General features: G+C 42.2%; 1 protein-coding gene across 2 annotated transcripts in view; it reads left to right on the top strand.

Moving 5' to 3' along the window:
* The window catches only part of STK32A (serine/threonine kinase 32A), a 70,280-nt gene that overhangs the window by 5,775 nt on the left and 48,549 nt on the right, over positions 1-15,956 (top strand). For both annotated transcript variants that reach the window (XM_083728294.1, XM_083728295.1), the window contains exon 2: positions 3,780-3,946. In XM_083728294.1, coding sequence (XP_083584420.1) covers positions 3,895-3,946 — 52 coding nt within the window. In that variant the 5' untranslated portion in view covers positions 3,780-3,894. The remainder of the gene's footprint in view (positions 1-3,779; positions 3,947-15,956) is intronic.

Here is a 15,956-nt window from a genome sequence, read left to right as displayed (position 1 = left end):
GTTTGGATTAAAGCTGGTTTAGGCAGTAGGAGAGCATGATAGAATCATAGAACTGTGGAGCTGGAAGGGATCCTCCCAAGAGTCACCGAGTCTATCCCCTGCAATGCAGGAATCTCAACTAAAGCATCCATGAGAGATGGCCACCCAAACCTCTGTTCAAAAACTTCCAAGGAAGGAGAGTTCACCACCTCTCGAAGGGAGTCCACTCCACTGTTGAACAGCTCTTACCATCAGGAAGTTCTTCCTAATGTTTAGTCAGAATCTCTTTTCTTTTAATTTGGATCCAATGGCCTGGGTCTTACACTGTGTAGCAGCAGAATACAAGCTTGGTCCCTCTTCCATGTGAGAGCCTGAAACCTAAATATATATGAAAGACCAGAAGAGAGAAGGGTGACCACAGCTTGATCAGTGTCAGAAGCTGAAATTTTAGTATTTATTTATAAATAATAGTATGTGAAATTATGTACAGAGTGGATAAAAGCATAAAAACATCACAACAAGACCAAATAAGGAGCCAGAGGACAAAAATAAATAGTGGAGCATGCAAAACAAAACAAAAACCAACTTAAAAGTAGAATGCATAAAATATTACAGCCGGCAGCAATAAAACAATGTTTGCCTGATTTTATTGAATTATTAAAAAACACAGGTGTTTTTTTATGGGGAGAGAACACAACTTTTGTTTCCCTTTTTGGTTGCACAGAACTCTTCAGCAGAGTGGTACCAGTTTGTCAGCCACATAGGGCTAAACAAGTGGCCATGTGACAAACACATGTAGCACTTTAAAAAACATAAAAGGCAGAATACCTGAAGACTATTCTAAAGCTGTTGTATAGCAAACAGAAGAAAGTTGAGTTGAAGTGAATATTTGGTCCTGGGCAACCCTCCACCTTTCATGCCAATTCTTAAACCTTAATATTTCCAGAATTCTGAAAAGCCTGCTCAAGCTACATTACCTGATTAGGTTTCATATTGCTGCTATAACAGGGAAAAGAATTTCTTAAGCCGTGTTTTCAGCCAATCTGCTTGACTCTCCTTCTGTTTTCTTTCCCGTTTCCTTCTGATATGCTTAAAACTCTTTCATTACCCCCTCTCTACCTCTGTAATGGTTTTCAGCCAACCAAAGGCAGCCATTATCTGCAAAGTCTTAACCACTTAAGGGAGTGACTTAGCAATTTTCATCCAAGCCCAAATCCTGAAGAATTTCACCTGGGCTCTCCAACCATAAGACAATTTTGCTTGCTTCAACTTCCTGAGTATTTAATTACCCCTCTGATTTATTTTGAAATGATGGGAACTTTGCCGAGCTCTTACAACAACAGAAACAGCTTTGCTAACATGTGCATCAATTATTTTTTGAATCAGTGCCACCATCTGAAAGATGTTGAGAGGATTTGGGGGCCCCTGTGCAAAAAGTTGAGTCTATTGTCACAAGATATGTCTGGTACAGAACTAAGGTATGATTAAATAACCAGTGCACTTTTGATGCAGGCCTTTGTGATAATGTCCTTTGCAGAAGAGCCATGGCTCAGCTGAAGAGCATCTGCCTTGCAAGCAGAAGGCCCAGATTCAATCTCCAGCATCTCCAAGCAGGGCTGGAAGAGACACCTGTCTGAAATCTTGGAGAGCCACTGTCAGTGTAGAAAAACTGAGCTAGAGGGACCAGTGTTCTGTATGTGGCAGCTTCCTGTGCCCTCGTCCTTCCTTGCCACCTAACCTCCAGTCCTGTGAGAGCCAGCCCAGGAGGCTGGTGATATGTCCTGCTCTACAGAGATTAGCCCTGTATTTGAAGGGCTGTCTGGTCCAAGTCCAGTTTGAAGTGAGATAATCTGAAGAAAGGAAAGTGGGAACTTTAAAGTAGCCCACCGATAGTACCCAGATAGCAAACTTAAGAGGCCTGCAGGCCCCTGGGACCCTGGTCACTGTCTCCCCCACAATGGTTAGATGTACTGTTTTTCTAGTTAAATGATAGTAATTATATATCTCCACATATCAATTAACAAATGGAAACATACACCCTCTTTGGTTTTTTGGGAGTTGAGGAGGTGGTGTGTTTTCTGATTTGGGGGGATTTGTAAGTGGCTGCGCTACAGCTCTGTTACGCTGCTGGGTGAAATAACCTGTTTTTGGTGGCACCGTGGGTTGTGGGGGATAGATAAAGGTAGGATGAATCTGAATGGTACGTCAAGACTTAAAAATGTTGGCTCTAGCAGAGAACTCTGCCACATCTGGACCTCAATAAGGCAACTCATTGAGTATAAGAAGAGTGCTGCTGGATCAGACAGACAAAAGAGCAATCTAGTCCAGGATCCTGTTCTTACAGTGACCAATCAGATGTCCATGGGAAACCTGAGATCACGACATGAGCCCATTAGCATTCTCTCCACTTGTGATGTGGTACACAGAGGCATGCTGTGCTCAGTAGACTCAGAGCATAGCCATCTTGGCTACTAACCATTGAAAGCTTTGTCCTCCATGAATTTGTCTAGTCCTCCTAGAGCTGTCCAAGGTTGGTGAGCATCACTTCTTGTGGAAAGAAATCCCATAGCTTAAAGAAGCTGGCCCTGGGTTCTAGTATTATGACACAGGGGGAGAACGTGTCTTTGACCACACCATTTGTATCTTAAACACCTCTAGCAAGCCTCTCCTTAACTCTTACTCACCTTTTCTCTAAACTAAAAAACCTCAAATGCTGTAAGCATTCCTCATAGGAGAGCTGCTCCAGCCCTTTGATGGTTTTGATTCCCCTTTGTTGGACCTTTTCTTGCCTCCAAGGTAGGTAAGCACTTCTTTTCAGCCTGCTAAACCCGATGGGGCTGGAGTAATATTTTCTGCGTTGCTTGCATTTACGTGTGCCAGGTTGAGACCTTATTAATTATGTTTACACATAAATGCTTGAAGTTCGGTCCCTGCTTGGGGTTGCGTATCAGACAGTCCTGCAGCCAGCAGACTGCGGAAGAGACAATGAATCAAGGCACCATAATGAAAAATATCTAGCCTGATTTATACGTTCATTGTGCTTAACCACCTCATAAAGTAGCTTCCAGGTGTTTTTTTAAAAAAGAGGAGAGATGTGAATACAGACGCTTTCTGGTAACTGGTTTTATATACATGGTGGGGGCTTTCTGGTTTTGTGTTGTTGAAGTTTTATTGAAATAGAATGAGGACTATAAAACCAAGATAAAAATGGTTTCATGGGAGCAGTGCAGGGATCATGATTATAAACTGAGTCAGTAATCATGACAGCCAAATTTCTTACTTTTCCACAGATAGAGAGGTTTGTGCTTACACGCTGGAGGAATAAGAGATCAAATATATACATGGTACTGTTTTCCTCCCTGGGGAGTTTCAGGGAATACAATAAGAAAGTTTAATATGCTTCCTTTCAAATGAGAGCAGCAAAGATGAAGTGGCACACCCTCTGTTTCTCATGTTTAGTCCGAAGCAGAATTAAGATTTTCATAAGCAAGTGGAATTTATACCAGCTTGGCTGTTCTGCATAGAAAGCAAGATGACAGCCACACTAGTAGAATCATGCAAAGACATAGGGGTGATCTTGTTGAGGTAGTCAGAGAAAAGTCAATAGGTCTACTCCTAGGAGAGAGAGAAATCTGTCAGCATCAGTGCCCTTGTGTGTCCTTTTTAAGGGCCTCTCCCCTTTCCATTTATTTTTTATTAACACTCCTGTCAAAATGTGACAAATTTGTGGTTCATACAGTTTTTCAGTTTTGATGTCAGCTGTGTCCCCCCCCTCCTTTCTGTTTTTCCCTCCCCACTAGGGTCCACCGGCAGGAAGATCTACAGATCTGCCAACTCTGAGTGAGTTAATAACTCGCTCTTAGCACTTTGAATTTAAAGGATGATGTAAGTGAGGAGCTTCCAGCCAAATCCAACATGGGCGCAAACACCTCCAGCAAGTCACCACCGTTTGACGAGAACGAAGACGGTAAGAACACTGTGTGGTGTTTGAAATAGCTTTGTTCAGTAAGACACTGGGAGAGAGAGGTGCCTGAGAAATCCTACATTGCAGCGCCTTTTAAAGCACTGCCTCTCCGTCACGGGCCAGGCAGCACAGATATCTCTTCAATTTGTGTCATTATTGTTAATCCCCCTTTGGGGAACTAAATGAATATCTGGTTTGGGTGGTAATTTAGTTTGTAGCATGAAGCTCTTTTGGACTTTAAAATGGTAAAATATCATTATTTAAGAGGAGCAAAATTCAAAAGAACTTGGGTAGTATTTCAGAGTCATTCCAAGTACTCGAAACATTATGCCTATTTTCAGGTGCTTTCTCCCCAACCCCCCACCTCCACCACGAATGGCTCCATTAGTCCTTAAGGAGGTGGAAAAATATGTCGCAGGGGTGAAACGGGGCTTTTGGTCTAATCACTAATCTGCCCTCTCCCTTTAGCATTTTCCATCCAGAGCAAGGGCTCTTCAGTAGTGGTGCCCATCTTGTGGAATGACCTCCCGTCAGATGTCAAAGGAATAAACATGATATAGACATTTGAAGGCAGACGTGTATGGGGAAGCTTTTAATGTGTGAAGTTCTGTTGTGTTTTTGTATATTCTGTTGGAAGCCACCCAGAGTGGCTTGGACAACCCAGGCAGATGGGCGGAGTACAAAAAACAAATTGTTGTTGCTGTTAAATTGATGCCAGAGCTATCACAAGGCAAACTCAACCCTATGAAACTCACTCCTGCAACACCTCCTTATTCCAGGTTTTTTTCCCCCACTTTTGCATGGCTCCTACCTATATATTTTGGAATTACCGGTATAAAGATATATTTATATAGTGGTACCTCGGGTTGCATACGCTTCAGGTTACATACGCTTCAGTTTACAGACTCCGCTAACCCAGAAATAGTGCTTCAGGTTAAGAACTTTGCTTCAGGATGAGAACAGAAATTGTGCTCCGGTGGCGTGGCAGCAGCAGGAGGCCCCATTAGCTAAAGTGGTGCTTCAGGTTAAGAACAGTTTCAGGTTAAGAACGGACCTCCGGAACCAATTAAGTACTTAACCCGAGGTACCACTGTATAAAGATATATTTATAATCTTATACAGTGGGGTTGCAGAACTTTGTTGTTGTTTTTCCTTGTGCCAGGTGTCTGGGACCTGAACAGTTCCTTCCCCTTGGAAAAAAGAGGCTTTTAAACTGTCTCCTTTGAGCAATGCTCTTTTTCAGTACAAGTTCTGGCGCTACAAGACCCCTCCTTCTGCCAACAGCTTTGGAGCCGGTCACTCTTCACAACAAAGTCACAGCTGACACAGCAGGTTTTCCCTCTGTCTGATTTAAAGGGGAGCGATGCTTAGGGGGGAGTCTGCACAACCCAGGCAAGCTGTGCTCACCTAAGAGGCCTGAGAGCAGCTCACACAGGCACTTTTGTAGCAACTCATGAAATGAGATGCAACGGAAAGGTCAGGGCAATGAACTGGATCCACTTTGGCACAGTGTTCTGCAAAGTAGCACGTATCATGCTCTCCCGTACTTCGGTTTGGGGTTTTGCATCCTGCAGGGCCCCCATGTAGCTGAGGCTCTGTTCCAAATCTTGCTCCCTCACTGCACTGGATAATTGGGCTGCCTTTAGGCCGAAGACTCCCTTGTGCCTCTGGTCAGTCCATGTCCTCATGGAATCCCAGGACTTAATCCGAGTTGGAGTTCACCACAGATTAGAGCCAGTTCTTATCTTGAGGGTTCAGCCCTGGAACATGTGAGGTAATAACTGAGTGCCTTAACCATGATCAGATTGGTTTTGCTACACGGCCAACACGCATACTTCTGGTATTGAGGAGAAGTTATTCTAAGGAAGCCCTGGCATCTTTGGTCTGAGAAATTAACCACAGATGGAATTGTTTTGTAATGTAATTTTGTGATCATTGAATGCAAGGTTGGAGTTGCCTGTAATGCCCAGAGCATTTGAGGATTAAACACATAACACACACACACAAGCAGGGAACTGGGGGCTGCATCACAATATGGGAAATGTTATTGGTATGACTTTGGCGTAGGAAACTGTGTGCCTCTGTGTGTGCATTGTCATATGTGATTAATGCCAAGCGTGTGTTTTGCTGGGCAACCTTCATGCCAGAAAGCCCTGACTGGTGCTCGGCACCTACACTGTGTGCACAGGGCAAACTACACACATCTACATTTATGAAGGCACATGCTAATTTGGAAGTAATATCTGTGTTTGAAATGTGTCACAGGTAAAGATACTAATTTTATGGTGTCTTGCCTGGCTAATGTATGGAGTGAAGCAGAAGAGCAAGGAAAGTGTAGATCAAAGGACCCATCTTCTCTAGCCAGGAAAAAAGAAACTAAAGCCCTTCTTATGGTGCCTGCAGTGCACTTAAATGCTGTTCCTTCTGAAAGTACAGCAATTTGTTCCAGTAGTGTATTCTTCTCTAATCTCCCAAATCATTTTGTTCTGATTCTGTAATAATCATTGCAGCCAATTTCCTCTCCATGAACCTAAGACCAAATTTCATTCATTAAAAAAAATAAAAAAATTCTGATCCTCAGTGCACTCCGCAAGCATGGATATTTCAAGCATGGAACTGCTGGCACAAATTATTTGATGATTAGGTTGATTGTGTACTTAGGAAATTTATGGTGATGCCCTCTGAATGTCATAATTTCCATTACTGCATGCCGTACTGCTGGACCCTGTGTTAAATGCTGAGTAAGTGCGTGGACAACAATTCCCTCCATATTTGGCTAGAGTGACTGTGGGCTTTGTTTCAAAATTAATAGTGCTATTGTTTGGGTTTTTTGGTTTTGTGTATGCATGCATTAAAGTAATTGAAAACTATGATGGGGCAATGCCACCCTGAAATTATCCTGGGAACTGCAAATTATATTCTTGTGCATGCAAGCATTTTGTATTGGCATCTGTTGTAAAGCAGTCTCTGGTGCAGTCTCAGCAGTATTGATAGATGTTTTTGTTTTGCACTTTTCTGAGAGTGGGAAACCTGAGGAGGAAATTCTGTAGTCCTATGGTACACCCTCTCCGTCTTAGTCAGATATGGTACCCATAGACTTATAGGGTGTCTGTGTGCATAAACACTAGTAACTGATGAGTTTGAGAAACACAGGAATACTGAAAAAACGTGGGAAGAATCCACATTAAAAACAGTTGAAAGTGGTTTGATTGGGGCATTGGCAGCACTTCTGATGGCACACAAATATTTATTTTATACTGGTCAATATGTTGTGCAGGGATTTAGGGGATCTTAGCTGATTGGTAGCGCATCTGCCTTGCATGCAGCAGGTCCCAGTTTCAATTCCCAGCATCTCACATAGGAAGATGTCCCCCTGCCTAAAACCCTGGAGAGCCACTGTCACTCAGAGTAGACAATATTGAGCTGGATGAACCAATAGTCTTAACTCCTTAGAATGGCAGCTACGTATGTTCTGGTAAAGCAAAGATTCAAGAAAAACCCTGCACAGCCTTTCTAAAAGAGGCGGAAGTGGGATGAACAGGCACACCATGAGCAGGTATTCCCCCATTCATGCTGCTTTAAGCTCTGTGGAAAAAGAGGCTCCAGAGTGTTAGGACTGGTGGACTGGAGGCAAGCAAATGCTTCAACCAGCAGTCAAGCAAGGATAGGCAGTCTTCAGTGTCACTCAGACTCAGGAAACCAGACCAGAGTAGATAACATTACAGAGCCTTATCGGGACACTGTAGATCTTTGTTTCACTTGAATCTCACTGGGTTGAAAGCTGCTGTACCACCCTATAGATTAGCTTAGTTTTGTTTGTAGTATTTATATACCACATCATATACCCAGAGTTGGCCCTAAGTTGGCCCTAAAATGCAAAATACATTTTAAAAAATGAGCAAAACAATACAAATATAAAATATCATAGAATCATAGAGTTGGAAGGGACCCTGAGGATCATCTAGTGTAGTCCAACCCCCAGCAAAGCAGGAATATGGACCCATATGGGGATCAAACCCATGACCTTGGTGATAATAGCACCACACTCTAACCAACTGCATGTTCATCCAAAGAAAAAGTTGTATCATACAGCATACCCTGTCTAAACAGTATGAACCCTAGTAGACACCCAAAGGCCAGCCATCAATGCTCTCCAAATGCCTGCATGTGATGGTGCTGCAATGCAGCAGAGATCAGACCAGGAGTTCCTTCCACCTCCAAATTACCACTATGGTGCAGGGTTAAGGTGCTTGGGCTTTGCTGCTGCAGCCCCCTGGTTAAGGTTACTTCCACAGTGTGCTAGCCCTTTGATGGTGAGAAACCTTTGTTGATAAATCTGCCAACTGCAGGCCTTTCTCAAGTCATTTCTTCAAGCATGTAACTTGGATACAGACTATCTTCTTCTTCTTAAAACAAAGCCTTAAGAAGCTGGAAACTTCTCAGCAACACTGGGTAGTGCTCCCAAGATGAAGATGTAAAAAATTAAGACACCAATCTTTTAAAGGGAATCCATTACATTGTAGGGAAGTGTGAGACAATGAGGGAAATCCATAATGTTAGGCGAGGCAGCAATCTTGTGTGGGTAAGATGATCTTCCTTTAAAATATTTCACATTTAAGCAACCACATTATGCCTTTTGTGATCTGTGACCCATGCAGCAACAGTATTCAAGATTAATCTGCTGCCTAGACACCATCAATCTTACAGGAGAGGTCTTTTCCCGTGAAAGGGGCCAGCTTTTGAAGCCTCACGGCTGTCTTTAGGGTTCTTCAAGGAATCATAAAACAGACCCAAGTTGGCACTTCTACTGATAAACAGCATCTTTATGATGCCTGAAAGTGGTTGCTTCCTGATGAATAAAAGGGGCTGCTTGATCATGGGTGTTTATTCCTGGAAATGTGTGCAGAAACTAAATACTGAATAGAGCCACAAACTCCAGTCTGAAAATGGACTAATTGAGCCTCCCCTCTTCCCTTGATTCACCACCATCTCAAAACTTGTGTTTGGACCATTTGGACAAGCTTCACCGTATCCTGTTTACCCTTCCCTGTTTATTCCCATCTTTCCCCCTTCAAGCTTCCTCCTTTTCAGCCTGCATTTAGTTCTGGTTGGGACCAAATCTTTGTGTCTCCTCTACCTGCAGCTTTCACCTTTAGTCAGAGCATGAGCCTTCTCTTGGTTCTCATTTCATTCTGAAGTACAGGTTGCTCACAACTTATGCACATTTAACTTGTGCTCATTCAGCTTTATGCACTTGGAATAATAATAATAATAATAATAATAATAATAATAATAATAATAATAGGGGTGGGCATCCAGGAAAAAGACTTTGGCAATCCTACATGCCATTGAACCCAATGTGTTTTGACTATACGCGAACCTGCCTGGGTTTTGAGATCTTCAGGGGAGGCGCTTCTCCAGGTCCCACTACCTTCACAAGCATGATTGGTGGGGATGCAGGAAAGGGAATTCTCAGTAGCTGCTCCCAGACTTTGGAACTCCCTAGGAAAGCTGGCTCCTTCCTGGTTGTCCCTCCGCTAGCAGATGAATTGACTTGGGGAATTGATTCATTTTAATTAAAGGGTTGGTGCCATGCTGTTTTTATTATAATTATGGGTATCTTTTAAACAGATTTTATATATGTATATAGTTTTGATTCTATTAATGCTTAATTATATTTAAATAATTGCTTTTGATATGTTTTTTGCAGTTCTTGTTTTTATCTATAAGCTGCCTTGAGTCCCATCAGACTCAAAAGGAAAAAGGCAGAGTAATAACAATAACAATAATTTTAACCAAGAGATACAGACCTTTTGGTCATAATCCCAAAGTATTAGAGAATGCCACCCTTGGATGCATTACAATAAAATGCAGCCATCAGGGCTTGGTACCGGTATATGGCACAAGCCCTCTTGCTTCTGTCCCAAGGTGATTCTGCCACTTGTCCTTGCAGTAGCTGTCCATCTGTAGTTTAGGCAGTGAAGTTTATGAATTAATTCACTTAGGGTAAGTAATGTTGCTAGTGCTCTGTGATTCTGTGTACTTTGGGCTTGTGGGTGAAAGGTGTACTGACAAACAGCATTTAATCTAATATAACAACTGTTTTATACTCATTTCCAGTTAGGAAAACAGGAGCACAGAAGTGGCGTGTTGATTGGCGCATTTGCTGCCAGCATTTTTTGCTGCAACACTGATTTTCCAAGTCCTGTTTTTCCTTTGTCTGTTAGCTTAGCCTTAAAGCAACAAGGAACACATCAGGTTTGGGTAGCTAAATAATAACAACGTCCTAGTAAAAGATGCTTCTCTTGAATTTGCCAGCACCTTTTCTTCTTTCCGCATATTGGCATGGCAAGTCATTATCAGTAAACATTTATCACTTATGTCACTGCTGGTGTTCAGGTTACAGTATCAAGGGATTCATTATTCATGTCGTTTGGACCAGTGTATTGAAGGTATGCCTCTTTAGGGGATGGGAGCTAACAAAAGAATACATTTCGGGCAGAGCCTCAGATTTAATTAACTCACTTTCTCCTCTCTGAACTCTCCTCTCCTCGCCCATCTCTAGAAAAACAACGATGATTAGATGAATTTTAGCAAGCGACTTTTCAAGACGGACTCTGTCACTATATTAGGAGATGGTCCCCGAGTCATGGGCATAGCCAGGATTTATTTAAGAGAGGCAGGCTTTATATGGGGAGAGGGGAGGCAGAACCGAGTTATCTGTGACACAATTAATCAGCTAGTTAAGTATTTGTATGGAGTGTTGGGATAGGAATGGGAAGATCTGGGCTCAAATTCCTGTTCATCTATGACGCATGGCCCTGCTATTGTTATTAGAGTAGAAGAAGGGTAGTATGCAATTGGTTTTAAAAAGAGAATAAAAGAATGATGCATTGGAATAGCACCATTTCCTTCAACTTGCTTGGGGCAGGCTACGTGTGGTTGCTCTGTTTCATTGTCACAAAAACAGAGGGAAATTACTTGCCCAAGGCCACTCAAGAGGACAGATTTGTAGTGGTTAAATAATCTGACCTCTGCTGAACATTTAAAGCCAGAGCCCTGCTGTTTTAACCAGTGGCTATTCTTACAATGGTCAACCGGATGCCTATGCAAAACCCCAAAGCAAGACCTGAGCAAAAGAGCATTCTCCCCTCTTGTGGCATTCAGAGGCATATTGCCTTCAACAGTGGTGGCAGAACATAGCCATTGATACTGGTACCCATTGATAGCCTTATCCTTCATGAATTTGTCTAATCGTCATTTAAGGTCATCCAAGGTGGTGGCTATCACTAACCTGTGAAGAAATGAAATTCATAGTTGTGTGAAGAAGTACTTTCTTTTGCTTGTCCTGATTCATCCAACATTCAGTGAACTTCCATGAAGTTCATTGAATGGCTTTGGGCAAGCCACTTGCTGCAGGTTGTTAGATAAAATGGGATGATCCCATGTACCATAATTCCATATAATAAATTTGCTTGCCAATTTGGGGGTGGGGGCATGGCAAGCAAATGCAATTACTTAAAGGTTTCCTAGATTGTTTTTCAGAAGTGTTCAAGACTCAAGTGCTCAACATTATCTAAGGGTATATAATGTGTCAACAAGATATTGTAAGCAAGTTGTTGGCGATAGGTTTTTGTTTGTGTGTGTGTCTTTTAAAAAAACTTACTGCATTTTTCCTGGAAATGATAAATACTGATTAAATGGGGTGGGGGAATACGGGCTGGCATTTTGATGCTATAAATGTTGTGTGGATGCTGCAAAAAACTGCATGCATGAGGAGCAGCCACCCTAAGATAAACATATTTCTGGAAGTGTCCAGTGAGAAAAGAAAATTGAAGAAAAAAATGAACAATTGCATCTCAACTCTAAACCCACTGCTGTCCAAATGGTTAAAATCATCATCATCATCATCATTTTCATCCCAAATGCTGATCTGTAGATTTTTCCACACAGATCCAAGCTATTTAAACTGGCAAAACATTTGTAGAATGGAGTCATATTGCAAGAGCAAAAGACTGATATCCTCTTAGATTTTGTAAGAAAAGACACAATCACTTCATCAAGAGCCCTTGCAAAGCACATTAATGTTCAAGTCCCATTGGAAATGATGATACTACATGGTAAAGGTACAGAGAACTAATTTATACAGGGCTGAAAATGGCAAAGGGGGCTTGCCCCATAGTTGTGAATATAGCTGTGATACACACACACACACACACACACACACACACACACACTGTTTCTGGCCTGCATAATTAAGGAAATGCAATTTATAGGGAAATATCTGATTCTAATTACTTGCCAAAAGTAATTTATCTCACTATTGACAGGTTAAGCTCTTCAATATTTGGGTTTTCTTGCCATTAATTGAACTCTTCAAATACATTTTCACAATAATTATAGCAGAGGCAATTACCTGATTTCCAGAGGCAATTAAAGGCCAGTTTTGTGCAATATTGGACACCTCCAGGAAACTGGTATGTTCCCCATCTTGTCAGGCAGCTGCCTGACATTTGTTTCTAAACCAAGGTTATGTTTGTCTCTGGAAGGTCTGTTCTGCGGTTGTCTGCTCTAGGAGCAAGCAAGTGCTGTTGTAGATTGCAAGTGGACACATAGTGAATACATGTGGGTACACAGTGGTGTAGGGTGTCCAGGCAGAGATACTGCAGCAGCAAGGAAAGGACTAGGCGATGGAACCAACAGCTGAGGCAGTAGTATGGATGGAGGTGCCACCAAGCCTCAGAGTCTAGACATTGCCTTAATGTTGTGGAGTGTCTTGAAGCAAGGATTCTTGGGCTCCAAGTGCCACTGTGTTTCACCATGCAGGTGCTATAGGGGTGATATGGCAGCAGGGTTCAAGAGAAAGACCAGTAGGGTTCACTCAAGCATGCCACATACTATTTTAAATTAGTTATTTAAACACAATAAAAACATATTCATCCCATTTTTTGGCCCCACTAAGGGCTCCACATATATAATTGTAACATAATCCTTACAACAGCCATGTAAGGCAGGCCAGGGTTATTATCCCTGCATTGCAGATGTGGGCTAATGCCTTGCTGACAGTCATCAAGAGAATTTTGGGGGTGCTGAAATTTGAACTACAGTCTTCCCAGCTCATTCTTTTTGCAACTTCCCAGTGCCAGCTCTGCAAATAAGCAGAGAAAATTGCTGAAGTGTGCTCTGTCTCCCTGACTGTTCCCAGAATGTGTCTTCATTGGACCAGCTTTATATTACGCCAGTCACTCTTCCTAATCGCTATGACCTATCCATCTATATTCCTGCCCTTTGTGATTATACTCATTGCTGGATATCAATATGCCTTTGTTTCTTTTCTCAGTCTGCTTCCTTGAGCAACTTTAAAATACACTGTGAACCTATGAGGTCTTTCCCTTTTAATTTGCTTATCCCAATATCAATCTAGCCACAGAAACCTATTATTTGCAGCTCAAGGAGTCAGTGATCCCATTTGTGGTCATTCTTGACTTCCAGTGGTGAGATCAAGATAAAGACCTGGAAAAACGGGGGTTCATTTTCTATGGGACTAGGCTAGCGCTTGGGATTATTATTTGCTATTAGATTTTCCAAAGTGTTCAGAAGCAGCTTTGTTGGTGTGGGTGTGTGGGTGTATCTGTGACCAGACTTCCAAAATAACTTGGCTAGTGATTCATAAGGGCTTAGTACCCAGCAGTTAATGTGTAACAGCTACATTGTTAATAGTTCAATCCTATGTGTTTTTGCCCGTACGGGCAGGGGTACCTTTACCTTTACCTTTAAGAGCAAGTATGAGACTCACTCCACAAGGAAATGTTTATAGGGTTACCACCTAAGGCCATTTTCACTCAAGAGGCTTGTGCATGTTGCTCTGTGAAACTGAAATTGTCCTGCATGCTCAACCACATCACAAATGCCTTTGTGCTGAACATGCAGTGAGCCTACTGCTCTGAAATATATTACTAATGTCTGACACTATGTCTGTACTAGAATCTGCCTGGATGGTTTCTACCTGTATACTGGCTACAAGATCAGTGTAGATTCTGATAGACAAGTAGCGGTGATCACCAAGTTATTCTAGCCTGTAGAAAATGACTGAGGGACAAATTCATGTGATACAGAACATTTGTACTTTTGCTGCTGAAGTTGCGGGTGGCAATCAGAATTCTGCTGGTGTGTTAGACTTCTCCGCTGCCTAACAGTAGATAAACTTGTTGAGTTGGTACTGGAGGTTACAGGAGGTTACTTGAACTGGGGAAGAATGGGCGTGTGTGTGCAGTCCTTTGCAAGATGCTCTAGAAAGTGATGTAATTTGGCATATTTATTTTACCTGTACTTACTAAACAAAGGTAAAAACTTTGCAACTGTTAGCTTGCCTTTTTTTTTTTTGCAATTGGAAGTCATCCATTCATTGCTACTACTGAACTTGTGAAATGTGGAATTTTCCATAGAAAAATTAAGCACTGGAAAAGTTTTCAGAAGATTTTCCGTTTTGGGAAATGCTCTACCCCACATCTGTGGGCCCAGCACAGGAATTAGATTTCACATTTTACACTGTTCTAGGTGTTCCAGTTATTGGGTAATTGCTTAATTGCTTTCCTTGAAACAGATACCTCAAGGGGCTTTACTTGTCCACAAGTAGAAAAACAATGATGGCATTATTTTTCCTTGATATTTACTCAAAGAAGACACAGCTGCTGATTTACAGAAAGGTTAAAAACATAAATGATGTGTCATACCATACTAGCTTGCAAAGTGGCCTCAGTATCCATAGTTGTTGGCACCAGGCATAATAGTCTATAAGTCTGAAATCACAATATAGTGTAAATACTATCTTCACCTACAGAACGTCAAAAAGTCCTGTCTTGATGGTTTTCAACAGGCCAAAACTGATAACAGATAAGAAACAGAAGAAAATGTCTCTTTATAATTTGTTAGTTTTATCTGGTGAAACTAGACTGCAAGTTTACATGCCAATTGTTCTGCCCAGCAATGCATATACTACAAACTTAGATAATGCTACCACCAACTCCTATTGCACAATTTAATCTGCTTGTCCTTCACATACCCTTGAAACTGAGACTTAGTTCTCAGCATGTTATACCAGTAATCGTCAACCTTTTCTGACCCGGAACCCGCCTTTAACCCATACATGCATTTGTGGGACCAGTATCTTAAAATAATTCTTACCTAGGGCTTGCCAATCAGAAGGTTGGTGGTTTGAATCCCTGCGATGGGGTGAGCTCCCGTTGCTTGGTCCCTGCTCCTGCCAACCTAGCAGTTCGAAAGCGCAAATTGCAAGTAGATAAATAGGTAGCTAAATACCTTCCGGCGGGAAGGTAAACAGCGTTTCCGTGCGCTGCTCTGGTTTGCCAGAAGCAGCTTAGACATGCTGGCCACCTGACCCAGAAGCTGTCTGCGGACAAACGCCGGCTCCCTTGGCCTACAGACCCCAGGGTCGGCCACGACTGGACTTAACTGTCAGGGGTCCCTTTACCCATTACCTTTAATGCGGCTGTTGCAACCCACTTGAATTAGGCCACAACTCAGTAGTGAGTTTCAGCCCACCAGCTGAACACCAGTGGGCTGTACCACTTCAGATATCAGGTGGGAAGTTCCCCCATGAGAAAAAGGTATTCATCCACATAGAAATCTAAATAGAACCCTTATCCTTTGCATGCATAGTTTAATATGTGGAAGAGATTTTTTTTTTGTCCAGGAACCATTTATTCATATGGACCTCCATCTGCATTTGTAGAGATCAGATACACTTAGCGAAACTGAACCACTTCACTAGGAGACAAGTCCCAAGATATTGGCTTTTCTGTCATCCACTCTTGTCTAAGATGTGCTGTCAAGCAACAGAAATTGAGGGAGAATGTAAGTATTCTCAGAGGATTTAGAACAAGGATGGAGAACTAGCGACCCTCCAGATGCTGTTGAACTCCAGCTCTCTTGAACTCCAAAAATAATGGGAACTGAGGTCTGAGAACAACTGGAGCCCACACCTGTTTTAGGG

The sequence above is a fragment of the Podarcis gaigeae genome, assembly GCF_964106915.1.
Source record: "Podarcis gaigeae genome assembly, chromosome: 2".
In the NCBI taxonomy this organism is placed as follows: domain Eukaryota; kingdom Metazoa; phylum Chordata; class Lepidosauria; order Squamata; family Lacertidae; genus Podarcis; species Podarcis gaigeae.
This window is presented reverse-complemented; position numbering and strand designations above follow the sequence as displayed.